The following is a 22,188-nucleotide window of genomic DNA, read 5'->3' as shown; positions in this document are numbered from 1 at the left end:
AAACCTTCACCTGCTTGAACCTACAACAAGAGAGACAGAAACAAGCCGCTCTCGCCCTCTCCCTTTTCCTTGCTTGAAACTCCAAAATCCACAACTCAGAATCTCCGAATTCCTTAACTTTCACAGCATTTCCTTCCTTTCTCGGAAAATTCCCAAATGGGTTAGTCATAAACATCCTTTAAATCAAATGGGTCTGCGTTAAAGCCTCACCAGCATGGAGTGGCTTAGCCTGTGATAGACTCTGCTGGTTTTTATTGCTTTCGGATATGGCTGTCAAAACTGGCTCTTCGTTTTCTTGTTTGGTCGCTTCTGTTTCTTCTCCTTTACAATCGAGGAGAAGTTCCTGGGTATGATTGTATTCATGTTTGGTTACTGTGGAACATGTACTTCTTACTTCTTCTATTTTTTAAGCAAATTTTTGGGCCTTGTTATGTTTATCTGTTTTTAGGGTTTTCAATTGCTAAAAGTTTTGTTTTTGCTGGTGAATTCGTTTCTCAATGCTACTTTATTACCTATCGATTGGAGAAATGTTAGGGTCGAAAGTAGTGAAGGGTTAGATAGTATTGGTTAAGTAAAATTTGCCATTTGACCTACTGGGCAGCCATTGCTTAACTTAGATGCCTCTACTCTATTTTATGGTACATGTTGTCTGTCGTAGAAAATGCATGGTTAATACGACTAATGTGATGTGTAATCTGCTTTCTCGTGATGTCTGTTACATTCAAACCTTATAAGTTATACTGATTACTGGGGGGAAAGGTTTGATATTGAGGACTTCAGCATTCAAACTTACATTTAAGGCATAGCTTCTGATAAGCTAAAGGATTGTGTTGCTGACCTAGTATTGGAGTAAGATTCATTGTGTGCCATCTCTCTTTTATTCATTATAAGTCATTGCTTTGTTTGCATCCCTTGAAACATGAGCGAGATAATTTGTTTCATCTATTTTTTCCTCTGTGTGTCGCTTGCTAATATCGTAATTAGTGACCGTACGATATTAAAAATTGTGTTACTTCCTGCTTTGTGGATATTATTATCAGTCAGAATCTGTTTCTTCTTTGTTGAAGAATCTTTGCTATTTTTCTTTCCAGTTCAATCTAATCTAATGTGTGTATATCATAGAGCACTTTCTTTACACATTTATCTCCATATAACTTATTCACTTTGATGTTCAGTTGAGCTTATCAGAAGGATTTTATGAGATTCGGAAACATGATTTTCAGCTAAAATATGCTAAAGGTAACTTCCATGTTTGTTTGATAATTCTCGAAGTTCTACAATTTGCTTTAAGCTGCAAACTGATCAGCCCATATTTTTCCCTTACACGCCTAGCAACTTTTGAGTTAAATTACAGTAACACGGTTCATTTGACTGTAATGCCATTTTCATGTGTCTAATATAAATCAAGTCACTTGGTCAAGTCTTCTTGCCTCAAGGGTTTTATATGGATTAATTCTGTAAAAAGTACCACATTAGTAATACTGCTCTGAAAGTTTTTTGTAGGCAAGTCATGTCAGTGCATAGGTGGAAAGCTGAAGTCAAATGGAAAGTTCCCGAAGGGGCAACATCTTCTCTGTGCTACTGCTATTTCTGAAGAACAGACACAACATAGTGAGATCGAACCAGATCCATCAAGGGTAGGAAATCATCTTCCTCTTGCTGAAGATGTTTCTCCTGCAAGCAGCTCATATATCCATTTCAAGGGAACTGGTGGAAAACCCGGTTTACTCTCATTTTATAACCGTCCATATAAAGGAGAGGACAAAGTCCTTATTTCCAGCCCACAGAAGAGTCAGAACAACCTACTCTGGTTTATTGGTCCATCTGTCCTTGTAGCCTCTTTCATTTTCCCCTCACTTTATATGCGCAGAATGCTCTCCACTGTATTTGAGGACTCTTTGTTGACAGGTAAGCCCACATTCTTTGTTGGTCTGGAGGTTTCCTTTTCCCCCCCTTCCGGGGCAGGGTTATAGATCTTGGTAGGTACACCTTAGGAGTTAGGATGACCTGTACAGTCAATTCTATGACACCGTACGGTAGAAGGTGAATGTTGATGCTGCAAACTTAGAAACGATGGGACACATGATACTAGGCGATTACTGGTGAAAGACTGTTATAATAGCTAAAGATCTTTCAAGTTATTTTAGGTTTAGGTGTATATGATGATCCTAGGGTTTCAAAAGTTTATGTGGTGTCTGAGGAACTGAATCCAGATGATATTCATCTGAGATGGATACCTCAAATATATCTGGAGTATGACTGAGGGGTGGTGTTAGAGTAGAACTTTCCACAAGGAAAGAGTGATAATGAATGGGAACTGATTGAAATAATGTAAACTGGCTATAGAAGTTTCAAATGCAATATAGGATGTGCTTGAAATGGACTGGAGTGGCAAAACAGCATCTGTATTTTATGTAATTCCTATGAGTTTAAAGGTTGGATAATTACTATTTTCTGAAATTCAAACTTGACTTGTCCTTATGGAGTCCAGATAGAATTTTTTGGCTCATATGATATGTGGCTTTTTCTTTTTTAACTTTAATCTTTGAATCCTATTGTGGTGATCTAGCTCAAGAATCTAAGGAGCTGCTTGGTTCCTAATTTGAAAAATGGTTTCCTGTGTTTTGAATTCCTAGAACTTCAAAATGATGTTTTCTGATTCTTGTTTTCGGTTAGGAAAATCAAAACCATTGAAATATCATATTTAATTTTTTGATCTCGGTTTAGGCATATTCGATGTATACTTCCTGTGTACTTGGGCTATGCCTTTTCCTATCAATAAAATTTCCCTTGTAAAAAAAGAAAAAAATTTGCTTTTGGTGACAATTATAAAACTTGTCTTCTGAAAACACAGCCATATAGACAGGATTAAATTGTTTTGTTCTCTTAACAATCTCTTGGTTCTCCATCTGCAGATTTCCTCATACTGTTCTTTACTGAAGCTCTTTTCTACTGTGGAGTTGCTGTATTTCTTTTACTAATTGACCGCTTAAGGAGACCTATCATGCCAGATTCTGCTACAGGCATGGACAGAACCCTGGCTTCTCATCTAGGTCAGCGAATCTCTTCTGTAGCTGCCCTAGTGCTTAGTCTAATCATTCCTATGGTGACAATGGGCTTGGTCTGGCCGTGGACTGGTCCAGCAGCGTCTGCTACTCTTGCTCCATACCTCGTCGGTATTGTTGTCCAGTTTGCATTTGAGCAGTATGCGAGATATAAGAAGTCACCTTCATCTGCTGTCATTCCAATTATCTTTCAGGTGGGGCAATCATGACTCATTACTGAGAGAATATTTTTTTTTCGCATTATGCGTTTTCCCCCTGATAAGTATTATTACAGCTTTCCTTCAGGTAGGGTAATTATGTCTCTTTTTATATTGACCAAGAGGCTTTGATTTTTATTTTGGTGGTTCAATATAATCGTATGAAAATTATGATAGTGAGTTTAGGGAATGACCTCATGAAATCTTTAATTAAACATTTGGAAGCCTATAAAGTAATGAGGTTCTTTACGCTTGGCAGGTTTATAGATTGCACCAACTGAACAGAGCAGCACAACTGGTGACAGCTTTGTCATTTACAGTTAGAGGAGCTGAGATGACCTCACACAACTTGGCAATAAACAGCTCTCTGAGTACTCTTCTCAATGTCCTCCAAGTTCTTGGGGTCATTTGCATTTGGTCTCTCTCAAGCTTCCTCATGCGGTTCTTCCCTTCTACTGCCATGACTGTGCAGTGAGACACGTGTTTCAGGAAAAATTATCATCTCACATAACAGGGAACAATCGCTGCAGGTGTTCTTTTTTCAGGTAATTTAATAAATCTGGTGGAGCATGACTCCTTTTCGGTTAAGTTATGATCTGGTGGGAGCTCAAAACCAAAAGGATATTTTTCTTATGGGTATCGAAGCATTTTACTTGTCTAAAGGAAATTAAAAGGTGGTTGCAGAATATTTTGTATGAAAATTTCAAGTGTAGGAGAGAGGCAAAAATTGATGTGCACTTTTTCTCAATGTTCATCAAATACAAATGTTCCTTGTATATATATATATATATATATATTGGTCATTTTCCTTACAAATATGCATTTCCGAAGTCATCCAGAATGGTTAGAACATAGGCAACTTGTAAGAGCATTAATGTTCTCTCTTTCATCCCTTTCTCACACTACCATAATTATTTGTTTTGACCTTTCACACACAAAATCTATTTTTTATGTTAGTTGAGTCTGGTATCTTGATCATATGAATCTGGTTCTGGGGTTAAAAGCAGGACGTCTCCATTTATGGAAACTTTTTCAAGTGTTTGTGATTTGCAAGTGGTGGGAAATGAAAGAAGAATTAACATTAATTCTTTTTTGTGTTCTAATTCTATCGTCCAAAAGTAAGCATGCGTCTCTTCCTCTCCCCCTCCTTCCTTCCCCTTCTCCTTGCCCCTGCGTGTGCAAGCAATATACATATCTGTGTGAGTATTCTTTGAAAATATTTTCCTAAATCTCTCTCTCAATGAGTTTTGTTTCTTCGTCTATTCCTGATGTCTTTCGCTGGAGTTTTTAATGATTATCTGGTTAAAGTTCAGTAGTTTAGTGGTCCTGCAGAGTGGTTTTCAAATGGGGTCATGCCAGAAGTTACTTGTTGATGAAAAATTATTTGAATTTAAGCGTGAAAATGATCTGTGGTGGAGAATTACGGAGAGTAGTCATTGGGTTGTCAAATTTATTTCCATTGATGCTGCAATGATGGATTGGTTGGCTTCAGTGGTGGGGGCATGTGGAGCTTCAGGGGTTTCTTTTGAGTTTTTCAGAACTCGCAGGAAAGGGAATCAAGTCTTGGTAGTGCAAAGGAATCATAACAATTTTGGTCGATTTCTGACGGTGTCTGAGTTTGGTCATGATAAGAGGCGGGGGTCGATTGTTGTGCCAAAAGGTTCGAAGGGAGAGGGCTGGAGGAAGTTTGGAATAACATTGAAGGAAGTAATTTCGTCTTCCTCTGCTTCGGCCGACAGAAACAGAGCTCATGAAAAACCTGGTTCCTCTACCATGGTGTCTGTTGGGCGAAAGGAATCTTATGTGAAGGCTTTGAAGAAGCCACCGTAACAAAGATTGGAGAAGATACGGGAGGCAAGTGGAAGGGTTGGAAGATCGCAGTCACTATCTATCTTGGAGAAGGAGACGGTTCATTTCCTCAAAGGAGATGAACAATCATAGCACGATGTCACTTAGGGAAGATGAAGAGTCATCATTGGTGGGCTTGATTATCTGGTGGATATAAAAAACAAGGTGGAGAGTATTTTTGAGTGGGTCGAGCTGGGCTTGAGTAAGGGAGAGCTAGACCCATTTTATTTTAGGTCTGATAAAGAGAAAAAAGTGGTTAATGAGAAGGGGAGTGAGTTGGGCTTCATATGGGTGGTTTGGGAAGTGAAGAGCTGAAGGGAAAGAATAAAGAGATTGGGCCAGGCCCAAGTAGAAGCCCAGTAATGGTTTGGAAGGAAAAATGAAGGATTTTCAATATTTTGGAAATTTCGGATAAGGTTATCGCATCTATCTGTATCGGTGTCGATACTCGAGTTGACGGTCCTAGTTCTGGCAAAGAAAAGTTTGACGGGTACATTCGAAGTTTTTGGTGGCGTAGTGGTGGTGCCTCAAGCGCTGGAAAATGAGGAGGGGGAAATCGTAAAGAAATCTAAAGGTTGTGCAGAGGTTTTGGATTCTATAGGTAACGAGATAAATCTGGTAGACACTGGTACTAGTATGTTGAAGTAGTTCTTGGCTATTGAGGGGAGTGGACATTGGGAGTTGGATGCAGATTTTGAGGAAGAACTGAGACTGGTTTGAATGATATGGATGAGACTTTACAGTGGGGCAATTTATTTGAGAATAAGAGGTTGGATTCTAATATACAAATGGATGAAGTTGAAGTAGCTAGTGTTGAGGAGGAGTTGGGTAGTCCGATGCCTTTACGGATGCTTCCCCCTCAGATTGCTTCCAAGGAAATCTTAGATTGGGTGTTAAAAAAAGTGGAGGAGATACAAGTTTGTATGGGATTATCATGTGAAGGGTATGAAGAACAATTTAAGGCTCTCCTAGAAGCCATAGAAGCTGGTCGATCCACGACCATGAAGGGTATCATTCTTAGCTTGTGGAGATGTTCATATGTTGGTTGGACCTACTTAGCTTCTTCGGGGGCCTCAGGTGGTGTATTGGTGACGTGGGATAAGAGAGTTGTTGAGATGGTGGAGGATTGTGTTGGTGTTTTCTCAGTGGCTTGTGTTTTAAAAAATATAGAAGATGGATGGAAATGGGCATTGGCAAGTGTTTATGGGCCAAATAGGGATCATGATAGATATTTGTTATGGGATGAATTGTCGGGATTGTACTATTTGTGGGATTTGCCTTGTGCATATGTGGAGATTTTAATATAATTCGTTATCCAAGTGAGAGGATGGGTAATTCTTCTGTCTTCAGTCATGGAGGATTTTTTTCAGTTGATATTTGATTTGGAATTGCTGGATCTGTCTTTGGCGGGGGGAGAATATACATGGTCTAATTATAGAGGAGGTTCAAGGTTGGACAGATTCTTAGGCTCCGTTTGGATTGAGAGTTAATCTTAACCCATCTCATCTCATCTCATATCATCTTATCATTACAACTTTCACAAATTCCTACATAAAATATAATAAACAATTCAACTTTTTCAAATCTCAAAATAATAATATTATTAAAAAATGATATTCTAACAATATTTTATTCAATTTTCAACTTTCATCTCAACTCACTATCCAAACCTAACCTCTTCTTCTTGGGGGACTCATTATCCGAAGTTATGTCATAAAAGATTGTCAAGGGTATGTTCTGATCACTTTTCCATTTTACTTTATTATAGGGGTATTCATGAGGGTAAACGTTATTTTAAATTTGAGAATACGTGACTTGAAGTTGAGGATTTGTAGACAAGGTGAGAAGCTGGTGGCACTCTTATCAATTTGTGGGGACTCCTAGCTTTGTTTTGGCAAGTAAAGTCAGAGCTTTGAAGGCTGATTTGAAGAAGTGGAACAAGGAAGTTTTTGGGAATGTAGAGCAGCAAAAAAATCTCTTTGGGAGGAGCTACATGCCTTGGAGGTTGAAGGGGAAAGTGAGGAGTCTTTGTTAAGAAGGAAAGAAGTGGTGTTAGAACTTGAGAGGGTACTTTTGATGGAAGAAATATCTTGGAGGCAAATATTGAGAGTTCTATGGCTTAAAGAGTGGATAAGTGCACTAGTTTCTTTCATAAAATGGTTAGCTCTCATAGGCGCAACAATGTTATTGAGATGATTAAAGCTGATAATAATGTGCTCTCTACACTTGTTGAGATTCAAGATCATGTTGTGCAGTTTTATAGTACTCTCCTAACTGAGATAGCAGATTGGAGAGCTAAAATTGATGGCTGGAGTTTTGAGGCTGTAGATTCTTTTACAGCAAGATGGCTAGAGAGGTCGTTTGATGAGCTTGAGGTGTTTCGGGGGGTATATGGGATGAGAAGAGACAAAGCTCTTGGCCCAGGTGGGTTTTCTATGACTTTTTTTCAAGATTGTTGGGAGATTGTGCGAGAGAAGGTGATGCGGGTTTTACAAGAATTTTATGATTTTCAAAAGTTTGAAAAATCGATGAATGCCACATTTATCGCTCTAATCCCTAAGAGAGTGAGTGATTCGGAGTTGAAGGATTTCCGTCCTATTAGTTTGGTAGATGAAATTTATAAGATAATTTCGAAGGTTTTGGCAAATTGAATAAGCAAGATGATGGATAAGATTATTTCTAAACCCCAAAATGCATTTGTTAGAGGCCGATAAATCATTGATTATGTGCTGATTGCGAATGAGTGTTGTAGATAGTCAAATGTGGGAAGGTGTTTCGGGGGTTCTTTGTAAGCTAGACATGGAAAAGGCGTACGATCACGTAAACTGGGATTTTCTCTTCTACATGCTTAGAAGATGTGGTTTTGGTGACAGGTGGTGTGGTTGGGTTAGACATTGTATTTCGACTGCTCGGTTTTCAGTTTTAGTTAATGGGCAGCCTTGTGGTTATTTTTAGAGTTCTATAGGATTGAGTTAGGGGATCCGTTATCTCCAATTTTATTTTTTTTTTTTGTTTCTTGTTATGGAGGATTTGAGCCATATGGTGGAGGCTGTGGTAGGAGGAGGTTTTACATCTGGTTTCTCGGTGGGAACTACTAATAATGGCTTCATTTCTATATCACATTTGCTTTTTTCTTATGATACTCTTATTTTTTGTGATGTTGTTGGGGAACAAATTCAAGCTTTGAGGGCTGTCTTTTTATGTTTTCAAGCCATACCAGGCTAAAGTTGAACTTGGGTAAATCATAGATGGTCCCATTGGGAGATGTACAAAATATTAACAATTTGGCAGAATTATTGGGGTGTAGAGTTGCCTATTTGCCCATGAAATATTTGGGTCTCCCACTGGGGGCGTTGTTCAAGGCAAAGTATATTTGGGATGAGGTGGTTGAGAAGATTGAGAAAATGTTAGTAGTGTGAAAAATGTTGTATTTATCAAAAGGGGGTAGAATCACCCTTATAAAGAGTACTCTTTCTAATATCCCGACTTACTTTCTTTCATTATTTCCTTTACTAGTTGAAGTGGCTAATCATATTGAAAATTTGTATAAAGCATTTTTGTGGGGTGATTTAGGAGGTGAGAATAAGATTCCTTTAGTAACATGGAAAAAAGTTTGTTGTCCAGTTGCTAATGGAGGCTTGGGGGTTTGTAATTTGTGTAGTTTTAATAAGGCGGTGTTGGGGAAGTGGTTGTGGAGATATCATCGTGAAGAGAAAACGTTGTGGAAGGGGGTGATTGTTTAGAAGTATGGGAGTGATTGGGAGGGATGGTGCACTAAGGAGAGTAGGGGGACTTATGGTGTGAGTTTATGGAAATTTATTAGAAAATGATGGGATAATTTTGTGAAGCAAGTCAAATTTGTGGTAGGTGATGGTTCAAGAGTTCGCTTTTGATTTGATGTTTGGTGTAGTGGGAATGCACTGTTAAGAGCTTTTCTGGTTGTCTTCAAGTTGGCTATTAATCAGGAGGCCTCAATCTCAGAGTTGATGAGTTACTCTAATGGAGAGGTGCATTGGGATGTTAGATTTTTCATACCTGTCCAGGATTGGAAAATTGAGGAGGTTACTGATTTTTTCAGATTGTTGTATTCGGTGGATATCAGACAGCATGAGGGATCAAATGTACTGGAGATATACAGCGTCTAAAAAGTTTTTTGTTAGATCATATTATAAGATGTCCTATCAGCATTACATTTCTTTTCCTTGGAAGAGTATTTGGAAGGCTCAAGTTTCGTCAAAGGTTGGTTTTTTTGTATGGACAACAACAATTGGGAATATTCAGAACAATTGAAAATTTGAGAAAGCATGGAATAATTGTTATGGAGTGGTGCTTCATGTGCAAGAAAGCTGCGGAATCAGTGGATCATGTACTTCTACATTGTGATGTGGCTAAAGTGTCATGGGATGGTGTGTTTAGAAGATCCGAACTGACTTGGGTTATGCCAAAATCAGGGGTAGATTTAGGCTCCGTTTGGGTAGTCATAACACTTTATTACTATTCACTTTTTATCATTACTTTTCACCTATTTTTCTCTACTATTCACTACGATTCAATATTTTATCATTAATTTTTCACTATTATTCATAGAATATCTGATATCACCTCACTACCTGACGCAACCTTACTCGCATGTTGGATTAGACTTCATACTTGCTCTCAAGTGGCAGCTGCATGGAAGATTATTCATTTGTGCATTATGTGGTGCATTTGGTTGGAAATGAATGAGAGGTGTTTTCATAATAGGGAATGCAATGTAGAAGAACTTTGGAAATTTTTTGTGTTCCTTGTTTAGTTGGTCTTCAACTATTGTACTTAATGGAGGGGCTGTCCATGAGTTGTTGTCCTCGTTTTTCTAGTATTAGAATGTATTTAGGCGTTTCTTTTGTATACATCCTCTGTAAATGGATTTCACCTATTGCATTTGATGAATAAAATTTGTACACATCAAAAAAAGAAAAAATCTTGATTCTAAACAAATAAGAAACCAGGTGGTGACTCTGCCAACCAAAGGGTTATTAACTTTGAATTCTTATTTTAGGGGATGTAAGTTGTAAGTGTTTGGTAATTGATGAGAATTTATACCTGTGAAATACGCCGAATACAAGTGGTAATTGAGGATTGATGCAGGGTAAAACAGTACTATGAAAATGACATTGAGACACCAAAGCTGACTGGTATTTGTAATAGAAAGTATTATGATATTTTAAGCATCATGAGAATTTTCAAAGCGTTTGCAAATTGATTGGAAGTATGGAGTTTGCTTTTGATTGCTAACTAAATGCAATCTCTAACATGAATTGGTTTTTTTTTTTTTTTAAAGGCAAGATTATATAGATAGATGCAGTTGCATTGTCTTTAGTTATTACAAAACTGAAACTAGTGCTCATGCTATGGATCCATTGGAGGATCTTTCCCACTATGAAATCACAGCAAACTTGGCGGTATAAAGATGAGAGGGAGGCAGCCATACATTTTGGTTGAGGCTACCCATTGCGCAATTGAATGCTTAAAATCTCTAACATTAAGTACTGTTTTGCATCATATATTAGCTAAATTGGTGAGTTATCAATACTTCGTGGGTGAACTAACATGGTCGGTGCATTCAGACTATCAAAATTACGCTGTGCCTTTCAGTATGTGCAGGCACCGTAAGGACTTCAATGACAAGGAATGAACTAATATTGGCGGACACTGGAGGCTTTTTTTCTTAGAAAACTACAGACCAATATAGTAACAACGGAAGCATTGGAGAGTGTTATTGTTTCCTGCACTTCTTGGTGGGTTTAAAGTATAAGAAAGACACGAATTAATCCCACAACATTTATTGATTATTTAATTTTGTCTGCTCTGAGTAGTTATAAGTGTTGTGAAACTCACTCTATGTATCTATCTTCCTCTCATTTTAAATTAAAAGTTCATCAGTAATACTAGATACAATCATGGATTATGCAAGCACCACGTACTCCTTTTGAAAGTGTGTAGTTCACTATTAAAAACTTAATTTTTTCACGTGGATCTCATATTTATTTAATTTTTTTTAAAAAAAATTGTGCAGTATTTACACAATCTATGACTGTATATTACTCATATATATATAAATTCTAGAAGATCCAAATCATGTTTGAACAACTACCTAAAACTGAACTAAACAGATCATTCAGCATGTTTTTACAAATTCAAACCAAACAAATTCAGGAAAACCTATAATAATAGAGGATATTCTTAATTTCCCACTAGGTATCGGGGAACACATACAAGACCTCTCTTCTTAAAACACGAGATAGAGATAGGCTGAGCAGAGAAAGGATAGTGAATATGGGGTAGAGCTTCAAAGACCCTTTTGTGTAACATCTATCTTTGCAGCATTTGTCAGTATATGAAAAAGATAATAGATTTTCATTTTCAATCACTCTGTCTCTTCCCTTTCTTCCATGCTTAGGTGGGGCCTAAAGGGTAAAACCATCAGAGACAACCAACACTTTCTCTGTTCATAGAAGCTCTACATTTACTGCTGAAACTTTGCTGGTCCCCTCCCTGTTTAAAGTTTAAACCCATCACACCATTCCTCTGCGGTGGCAATGGCATTACATAGCAGTAAAGAACGGGAACGAATTTGCAGGTACAGCTTCTTTATCTTTTTGAACCAAAACAACAGAATAATGAGATTTTACGTATTGTCGGGTTCTCTTTGTTTTTGTCCAGATTGGAATGGACATTGGTTTACTGTCTTCACATGAATGAAACATTGCCTCGTGTATTTCAAACTACGTACAATACGTCCCTACAGCCCAACTTTTTTATGATAAGCCTTTCCCTGCTCTTTTTTTAGACTTTTCATTCTACAACACTGAAAACAGCCCAATTTCTCTCTTGAAATAACCGGCAAGATCTTATTATAACGTGTTGAGATTACACTTGAAAACATAAAATTCTTAAACCTTCAGTGTTTGTCCCATAAAATCACTCTATTTGTGGTTACAATCCCATGTAGGACTCGACATGTCTTTCAAGAAAGGATACCTTAATTGGGTAACACATGAATATTAGCTGGACAACTGAGGTCGTTGGATCGAATTAGAGGACACTGACCTACACAAGGGATTTATTATGCATTAGTCACTATTCACCCTTATATTCTATATTTATAGCTTTTTTCTAAGGTATGAGGATATTTTCATAAGATGTGGGGTGTAAGGTGGTAAATAGTGACTGATGAAAAGAACTGTTCTTACACCATTGAAAAAAAAAAAACCATAATAACATTAAACAAAACATATATGAAAAGGGCAACATGGTTCTGCTGTCATTGGAAGTTGACCATGCACGTGGAAAGGTTTCTTGGAGATGTGGTAATTGTTAAATACCGATCGAGGGCCCAATCTGAGGGATTTATCATTCATTTTCAAGACCAGAAAGAGTTCCTATTTATGATGGGAAAAAAAAAGGGAAAAGAAAATTCAAAGTTTTGCTCTATATATTGTTGTCCTTTTCTTGCCTATATATACTGCTTGTGTTGTCATCCAAAGTCATGTAACTTGTGGGAAGAAACATATGGACTAGAAAAAACAAGGAGTAACGCAAACATGTACCATAAACATGTCTTTCCCATGGATAAGCTGTGTCAAAGAGAATGAAGATGTGACATTTGCCATTCTTAATTCAAACCCTCTCTAATAATATCTTTGACTAAATTGAATGATCTAATATTGAGAAATGGATACAATATTAAAATCTCGTTTGGATTCAGAAAGTGTTTTATTTTATTATTATAATTTTTTTAAATTTTTATATAAAATATAATAAACATTTTAACTTTTTAAAATTTTAAAATAATAAAAATATTAAAAAATAATATTATAACAATATTTTTTTAACTTTTATCTAAAAATATCTCATCTCATCTTTAAATCTAAACCAATCCTAAGTGATACGTGGGATTTATGTTGTTCAAAAATATTATATGAACAATATTAAATGTTGTAGGACTTACAAGATATGTTTGTCTCTCTTCATAATTAGACAATCTAATTCGGACATGCAATTAAAGAGAATATCAATTGTTTTCTTTCTATCAACTATCATCTTTAATTTGGTAAATTTGGTGATGGGGTAATTGTATGTTTAACGCTTCAATTGAGTTCGTTGTTTGAGATCACATTTGTTAATAATTTGCTATTTGAAATTATTTATTTTGAAAATTATTTAAAACAACCGTTCCTCAACATAATATATGATTTAATGAGTCAAAAAATTAAATTAAATTAAATTAAACCTCAAGTAAGTTAAAAAAAAAAATGTAACTATTTTAATGAAATTACCGCAGATGCCATCCCGGCATCGATCACATGATTAGATGTCAACGTGATGGTCAATCTTGCCCACACCCCGTGGAGATGCATTTAAGCTTTAGCAAAATTTATATTCCCAAAGAACTTAATACTTATGATTGGTTTCATATCTTATTCATGTTATGTCAGAGACTCTGAGGTTCATCTCCTCTCTCTCTCTCTCTCTCTCTCTTTCTCTTTCTGGACATGTCTTGCATTATCTCATGTACACTATCCTTAACATAAGCTTCATCTGCCACTGAACAGTCCCAAAGGCCATCCTCTTAAATCACTCTTTACTTTACAGCCTCACCACCATTTCCAGTCAGCTAGGCCAACTGTTCCACTCTTTACACAAACCTTACAAATGTGCCTCTTGTGCCTATAGATTTTGGCCTCTAGAATGTCTCCGAAATCTATTGGGGTTTACTCTCAAATGGGCTTGCTCAAGCTTTCATGGGCACTGTGCTGGGTTCTTTCTCTTTTGAGTTTCAGAGCACTCTGTGATTACTCAGGGGTCACTGTGAAGTTCTTGAAGGCTCCTCATGCATTCTCGCATCTCAACTCAGCAACATTTGTCTTTGAAGTTTTCATGGGTGGGGATGGCACTTGCGCAAATTGTATCGTCAGTTGTAAGGTATATTAAACTCCTATTATTGCTTTTAGCTACTTCTTCTTGGCTTTGTTTGTGGGTGCGCTCTCTCGAGTGATTATGGTTCTATGATTTGTGACTTTCTCTTTCCCACTGTTTTTAGTTACATGTTTCATGGTTCTTAAGGCACGAAGGATTTCACAGAGGTTATGATCGTTAGCATGAACTTGCTCTGAGACTATTATAATTCCTTCCTTCACTTCAACTAAATAGGACCTCTTTTTCACGCTCTATGGTTGTAATGAGCTTACTACCAAGGAGAACTATTTGCAATTACAACACTTGCTATGTGGTCATATTCTTTCGTATGCACATAGCTAGAATAAGATGTTGCTTTGTGCGTGTCTGCAAATGTGTGTGCATGCTTGCGTGAGTTTTCTTCCACCCCCCGCCCCCACACACACACACAAAATCAGGGTCTTATTTATTAATCATGGGTCAATAAACTTGTTGATGCAGCTGGATGATGGCAATGCTTCAGATTGTGAAGCTAGGAGGATTTTTTATGCAGGCTTGCAGGACGGAAATCATACATTTGAGGTTTGCACCAATCGGTCTGGAGGAGTTGGCTGTGCTAACTATAGCTGGACTGTTGGTTGAGAACCTTCCTTTTATCCTTTTCTAGTTGTTTTTACTTCTCTTCAAATTATTTATTCAAAATTGAGTTACGGCTTTTACTTTGGAAGTAATTAACATCAACTCAATAATGCCTTTGTGGAAACGTGTAGCTATGAAATGCTTTGCCTCCCTGTGTTTCAGCATGATAATTTAACTCCCATGAGCTTTACTATAAATAGAATAGGCTTCTTTTGATACTTAGATTATGTTTTATGGACTCAATTTTGTATCACATCATAAATCCCAACTTACAAAGATATTGTAAATTGAAGTTCTTGGCTTTATTCTTATGTTCAAATACACCCTATTTGAAGTGAAGTTTGGTTTGAGATTTTCAGCCCCAAATTGAATTTATGTTTCAAACAAAGAAATTAAGATTTTGTAGCAATTATGCAGCTTATATTTTCACTGTCGCTTGGCTGATTTATACTATACCTCAATTTTGCAGATACAGTTCCACCTACAGCAAATATCACAGCCTTAACACCTTTCACAAATGCTCTAAATGTTTCTGTAAATATATCTTTCAGTGAACCCTGTACTGGTGGAGGAGGTTTCAAATGTTCTTCTGTGAAAGCCTGCAATGTGAGTTGGTGGCCAACAAAGTATTTAAATAAATCTTACTTTTCTTTCTGGTTTTTGGATTATTACAATATTTTGGAATGGTCGTTCTGTGGTTGACGACTTCTAAACCTTTCTGTTATTGAAGTATGACTCTGTTATTTTGAGAAGATAAAATTGAGTTATCTCTAATGTAATTGGTTCCATTTGACACAAACAGTAATTTTGGGTTATCTGCCTCATCAATGATTTATTTTCAGATTTTTTTCTAAAATGAATCTTTTATAATAATATTGCTTGGAATGTGTTTTACACACCTGTCAATGTATGATATAATATCATATAGTCATATTTCTTTTAAGTTTTTGAATCACTGACAAATATCGTGTTTTTTCTTGTATCAATCAGAGTACATATGTAAAGTGAATACCATAATTTAGGTTATATTACTAGTTCACTGAATAATAAACCAAATTCTTATAAGTTCTTCTTTCTTGTAAATCTCCTTACAGCTTCTGGTTTATGGTGCTGGCCAAGTTATACCATCCTCGCTCATCATCTTGCAGCCAAACCTCAAGTATTCTGTCCTTGTCGGTTTATCATCTGCCAGTCAGTATGGGCGAGTGATATTGGTAATGGATAAGAATTTTTGTACTGACAGTGCTGGGAATAAGTTTACAAGAACAACAAATTCAAGTTTCTATGTGCATTTTGGTGAGTCTAATGTTCATTCCACGGGTTGTTGTTTCGATTTTCACAATATAACTCATTTTTTTTATGCATATAGTCATAGTCATTCCTATTTCCATCTAATCGATACCTTGCTCGTCAATTCCTGACAACTATTCTCATAGTGAAATGAATGATCTAGACTGCCAAAGTAGCTAATCCCTATCTGCATAAAATATTTCTATTTTACATTTAGAATCATCTGCAGATTTTTATGCTTTCCAAAAAATCTCGGCTATTTTAAATAACTTTTGCCAAGTGTTGGGTTGAAAGTGTTTATTGTAGACTCAAATCTTTTTCTGAACTTAGATTTTCGTCTGTATGGGTTTTCTCTCATCCATTCTATTAATAGGATTTTCTTTGTCTTGCCAATCTGTTCTTTGCTTTCACTGTTCATGATGGTTTTATTCTACAGATAGAAGAAGCGTCTTTGTCAACCTGAGGACTAGCATTCTTGAAAGGCTACTTCAACTTAATGGCAAAACTAGACTGGTACAGGCAACTAACAAATATAATAAACTGAGAGTGTATCTGTATTTTTCAGTGCCTGTTCTCAACTCATCCGCAGAAATTGTCAATTCTCTCCAAACAAGTCAGGGCACACTTCTTCCCATTAGTGGGAAAAACCTTGGGAATCGCAGATTTGGCTTTCTGGTCAGCTGGCTCATTCAATATTCTTTCTTCTTTTTATGTTTTTTACATCCAGATAACCGATGTTGGTCCATACTTTTAAAGCCTGTTTGATTGTTATATGAATTTAGAGTGTTTCATTTATATTTTGTGCGATAAATATGTACTGCACTACTGCTTCATCTTGAATGCTGACACTTACAAAGGTTGCAGCCATTAATTAATTATAAGGAAAAGTTGATCAATTCCAAAAAACTGCTGTGTTCAGAATTCTTATCTTGATGGTTGGCATATCTTGAAATCCCCACTCATACTATTGAATTGTTAGTTGGAGACAATCTGAAATACCAATGAAGCTATCAAGTTCCATGGGCTGACCAAACAGGCCCTTAATGTTCTTGAATTGCATGTGTATTTTTAAGTGCCTATTTATTCTCCTACGTTTTTGTGCTTGCCTCATTTTCACTCTATCCTTTCAGGTCGCAAATCTATCTGGCATAGCTATAGTCACTCTAAGCATTGATTCAAACTCCATAATAAGCAGACAAAGTACTCCAGTTTCTCCAATTGCACCAATAACATTCTTGTATGGTATGTTCTATATTAGTTTACAATTTGAAGATTAGATATCATCTGTTTGTGAAGTAAAAATTAAGTTTCTATATTCTTTGCTTAACTCTTCGAACATAAAAAAATTCAAAATTTAAAATGTTTTTATGTTCTACGCAGTCAGTAAAGCTTTGCAGGTGGATTTCAATTTTTAAGATTGGGTTATTACCTCCTGACATAGATATACATGTGACCTCCAGATTCTCTGAGGCCAGCTGTGAGATTGAGTACCTCATTCAATATGAGGACAAAAGAACCCAGCATACCAATGTTGATAAAGTTCATGAAGCCTGTATTTGGCTTTAACACTTCTGAAATATCAATAAATGGAGGGCATTTGCAGAGGCAAGTCATTTCTTTTTACCTGTGTTTCTCTGTCTATATATGTTAACTTATACAAAAGCATACACATCTGCACGTTTATAATGCACTCATGCAAAATTAGGAACTCTATGATAATGAGCTACCTTTCTCCATTTTTTTGAGTTGTTGATGGGAATCAGTATTTCAATTAGTAAGGCCAATGCATTTACTCGTACATATTTGTCATCTTAACTCCTTTACAATAATAATTATTACCCTTTTTCAGCTTTCATGAGATAAGTAGAGCCATATATATCATAGAGATACATGCAGACCATGATATTGTATCTGTCAGTGTTCCTGAAAACATAACCAGGGATGTTGCTGGAAACGGAAATCTAGCTTCCAATGTTCTACAAGTAAGGCACTGTAAGGATTCTTACTCTTTTCTCTTGCATCATCTTAATTCTACTATGAAATCTAAGTCCCGGAGGACACTCCTACATTTGATTTTTCTAGTTATTTACTGATTTAAGGTACTGAAATGTATATTACAGATTCTGTACCTGTAATATCTTCAGTGATTTCTGAGCTTGCAATTGCTTCTTTTTTGGTGACATCTTTTGCTTCCGGGCTGCTCATGGTTTCAATTGCAAGCCTTCACTCCATTGGGGCACTTTCAAGACCATATTCATCTTTTTCTGATCCTGCAAGGAATCTTTTTGTATGATATCCAACCTATAATCTTTTTTGACTTCTCATATGTAGGGATTTGTGGGCTATGGGGTTATTATATTTTTTGCATAGAAAGGGGAAAAACATAATGGACCTGAAAGAACTTCTGCTTAAGGTTGTGGTGGGTAGATTGGTTTAACCTACTATCATTTAGAATAACTGATAATAATTTACCTAAATTTGTGAATTATGCCAACATCATTGTAAATCTAATTGACATTCTCCTTTTCTTGTTCATTCAGAGAATTGCTTGCCATATTCAGGTTTTTGCTTTGTCTAGATGGCTGGCAGTGACATTGCCAGTTGAGTATGATGAATTTGCAAGGGGTTTACAATGGAGCATTCCATACTTGAGTCTTCCATGGCAAACTGGGCACACTCAGCCAGTCATAGTGGGTTCAAGTTCCCCTGACAACCCAATATCCTCCATGTATGAAGTTCATGATTCAGGAACCTTCCAGAATGTGAAATGGAAAGAAGAGATTTTGGGTAGGGATGCTTCAGTATATGGGTTGCCACTAACTCCCATGGAATACAGATCATATTTTGAGGTCCGAAACTGTACTTTTCCCCATTACTCCATTTGATTCCTATGATCGAATGACGAATAAGTTTGATGATAGAATCCATTGTATTGCTGCAGAGCCAAAACAGCGAACCCAAAGCAGAATATATTTTGGATCCACATATTTTAAATGGGTAGGTTATGAGGACCCTTGTTTTCTATCTAGTCCATGAGCTTGCTTATGAATTTATGAGACAAAACAAGTGGTTGAAAGTATTCAATATTGAGTTGGTAAATAAAGGAGAAAAACTAGGGCAGTGATAAAGGAATGTATCAACTGAAGGTTTTGGTTTTTGTTTATTTATTCATGTTGAATTAAAAAGAAGAAAGAAAAGATTTCTGGGCATGTACAATTTGGAACTCAAATCATTGAGTTGTACCATTTTCTATAGGTGCAATGAGACATTAATGCTACTGATGTTTTTCATTATCAATTTATTGATAAATCCAGAAGGATAAATATTTAATGCCATATTATTTATCTTCTTATAACTTTATTGGTTGGGAATCCTTAAGGTTAAACTGCTACAGACACTTACTTTTGTTGTTGTTGACTCTTTTGCGTAGGTGGAGGGATTTTGGTAGAAGCATGTTCTGGTTAGCCACAATTGGTGGCAGTTTGATACTGCTGCATGCTTTACTCCTTGTCATCCTAAAATTCAGGAAAAAGAACTCTGGAAAGCAGAGTTATGGAGCACTCGCACTTGCACTCGCAAGATTTGAAATATTTCTGATAATTCTTGCAGTACCTAGTATTTGTGCGGCCTCTGTTACTCTAATCAGAGGTAAATTTAATGTTTACCTTCTTTGTCACATATGAATCCTTACCTATGCATCTATCAAGCAAAGGCTAAGGTTCCAAAGATAAGCATGCTGCTTTAACTGTTTCATCAGTGCAAAAGAAAGCATGAAAATACCCAAATTAGTATCTTTCAACTCTTTTCTTATACTTGAATTCTTTGATCAAAGAATTTCCAATGCTGTTATGATATGCAAAAGAATTAGCTAAATTTTTTTTCTTGTTAATTAAGTCATCTTTTTTCTACCCTACTTTCCAAAGAGGTGATGGAATTGTGAACTATGTTCCTTTGTTGTGCACGTAAGTTTTATGGAGTATCATATAGGTTAGAACAAGACATATTATGCAGTCCAATTTCCTCCAATATTAAGAATTTCAACACTAACTTAAATCACATCCCTGTGCATGATATGCAGCCATCATAGCATAATTATCTGACGATGTCATTGCAGGGTAACAATAGAATGTAACGGGGTGAAACCCAGATTTGTTGCTTCTTTGCATCCTCTTCACCATCAGTTTTCATGCTTTATGAAACTTTAACTACAAATCTTTGTGTTTGATCTTGTCTCACTTTTGTGGATTAAGGAGGAACGGCATTGGGCATTATGTTTGGCATACTGCTTCTTGGAGCCATGCTTTTTCTGCTGCTGGCGTTGTTCTTGTTCCTCTCTGTAGGCATTACTTTTGGGAAGCTACTTCAATACAAGGAAATACATCAAGAAGGCCGGAGATTTCATTGGTATCAACACATAGTCAGAGTAACTTTGGGTCCTGGTAAAAGAGGCCAGTGGACATGGAAAAACCAACCCAACTCTGATTACCTAATCAAGTTAGGCCCTCTATTTGAAGATCTACGAGGCCCCCCAAAATACATGCTGTCACAGATTTCAGGGAGCAATCCCAGCATGCATGGCGATCGAATCATTGCCTCTGATGATGAAACTGAAGATGCAGAAGCGCCTTTGATTCAGAAGCTGTTTGGAATACTGAGAATATACTACACTCTGCTTGAGTCCATGAGACGAGTTTCACTAGGGATTATTGCTGGTGCCTACAAGGGTAACCGGTCTTCCAAGACTCCGACAATAACCTTATTGTGCATCACTTCTTTTCAGCTCTTCTTCCTTGTTCTTAAGAAGCCATTTATTAAGAAAAAGGTTCAGTTGATTGAGATCATCTCAGTTTCCTGTGAAGTTTGCTTATTTGCTACTTTCTTGGTTCTCATGGAGAAGAAGTTATCAGACAGGGATGAGACCTTAGCTGGGGTCTTCATGCTTGTACTTTTTCTGCTTGGATATATACCACAAATGATGAATGAATGGTATGCTTTGTACAGACAGACAAAACGGCTAGACAATGCTGACAACTTTTTCTCAAGTGGTATGAAAATAGCTTTGATCGGATTTCTCCTGCTGTTCATTCCACAGAAGTTGATAAAAAAACTGGAAAGCAGGCTCCCACAGAATGTGGTCACGGGTTCTTCAGTTGAAAGTTCCTGGAATTCTGGGAGTAGGGGTTTAAGCACAACAGATAAATCACGGTCGAACCAACTTAAAGAACTGGCCAAGGCTAGCTTTAGTAAAGAAGAGAGTAGGGCTCCAAATGATCCCTCAACCAGTCGTACAAGATGGAATCGGTTTTGGGGCAATAAAAGTAGTGGGAGCTCATCTGTAAATTCATCTTCTGATTTCAAGTCAAAACAAAGAGAGCTGGACAAAGATTTAGAAGCCATTTTTGCATCCAAGTGAAAATAAATCATTCCCAGATCACTTAGGAGTGATGGAAAATGGGTGATAGTTTAGATTTGGAGTCATGGGGTTGTAATCCAATTTATTTTCTTAATAGGTAAAAGCTGTAACCCATTGGTTGGGTTGATAAGAACAAAAGTTTTGGTGATCCTTTTGAACAGCCATGCAAGATAAGGATCTCCTTATGGAGGGATGTTAGAATTATCAAATATTAATTTATTCAAAAGGTTAGATTAACTTTTCTTTCCATTTTAAAATAGCATTGTTAGAAGAAATTCTGTAACGGGCTTTCAATGCTGCTGCAACTATTTTGGCTGCAGGAACTGCATGAAAATGAAGTGATCTTTAATCAGATGTAAGAGTTTTAAGGTCCAATTTGATTTGCATTTCTGACCTTAGAGAAAATCATTTTGCAACTTAGATCAGTGGCTCCCCCAATAACCATATTGAGGAGTGGACTAGAGCGTGAACTCAATTTGCTATTTAACTTAGGAGGAATTCTATGCATCAGCCACTATTCATTTTCACAATCCAAATCTATAGCTTTTTTTTTCATAGAATTTGGGGATGTTTTTTATAGGGTGTGGGATAGTGAAAAGAGACTGATTGAGAAAAAAAATTTATTAAATTAGTAGGTGAAAAGAACCCTCAGCGGAGTTGTGCAAACTCTAAGATAGCATTTCATTCCATTACCTCAAACATTTAAGCATCAAGGTTTTATTGTATAATTTTACTGTTATTACACATGTAGTCTGGCCTATGAACCTTTTTTTTTTTTTTTTTTTAAATCTTAGGACCA

At 36.6% G+C, this 22,188-nt stretch overlaps 2 protein-coding genes across 6 annotated transcripts; both read left to right on the top strand.

Annotated features, from left to right (window-relative positions):
• Positions 1-11,017, top strand: LOC109021991. Of its 5 annotated transcripts, none has more exons than XR_002001162.2 (6): positions 25-347; positions 1,176-1,239; positions 1,504-1,908; positions 2,916-3,259; positions 3,522-3,807; positions 10,754-11,017. XR_002001162.2 is itself a non-coding variant. In XM_019004756.2 (5 exons), the coding sequence occupies exons 1-5, from the start codon at positions 267-269 to the stop codon at positions 3,735-3,737; spliced, it is 1,110 nt and encodes a 369-aa protein (XP_018860301.2). In that variant the 5' UTR covers positions 1-266; the 3' UTR covers positions 3,738-4,038. The 5 variants fall into 5 exon arrangements, 1 of the variants encoding a protein (XP_018860301.2); XR_002001159.2 differs by having other exon boundaries at positions 10,745-11,016; XR_002001160.2 differs by lacking the exon at positions 10,754-11,017 and adding an exon at positions 9,752-10,063.
• A 520-nt stretch (positions 11,018-11,537) lies between these two features.
• Positions 11,538-21,626, top strand: LOC109003877. Its single transcript, XM_035694205.1, has 14 exons — positions 11,538-11,549; positions 13,763-14,074; positions 14,549-14,684; positions 15,156-15,292; positions 15,781-15,982; positions 16,413-16,651; positions 17,107-17,218; positions 17,437-17,581; positions 17,826-17,968; positions 18,097-18,263; positions 18,517-18,825; positions 18,918-18,973; positions 19,407-19,624; positions 20,227-21,626. Exons 2-14 carry the CDS (start codon positions 13,841-13,843, stop codon positions 21,387-21,389), a joined length of 3,261 nt encoding a protein of 1,086 aa, XP_035550098.1. The 5' UTR covers positions 11,538-11,549; positions 13,763-13,840; the 3' UTR covers positions 21,390-21,626.
• Positions 21,627-22,188: the final 562 nt, after the last annotated feature.

The sequence above is a fragment of the Juglans regia genome, chromosome 9 (genome assembly GCF_001411555.2).
Source record: "Juglans regia cultivar Chandler chromosome 9, Walnut 2.0, whole genome shotgun sequence".
Classification (NCBI taxonomy): domain Eukaryota; kingdom Viridiplantae; phylum Streptophyta; class Magnoliopsida; order Fagales; family Juglandaceae; genus Juglans; species Juglans regia.
Note: the sequence above shows the minus strand (reverse complement) of the source record. Positions and strands in the feature narration are given on the sequence as shown.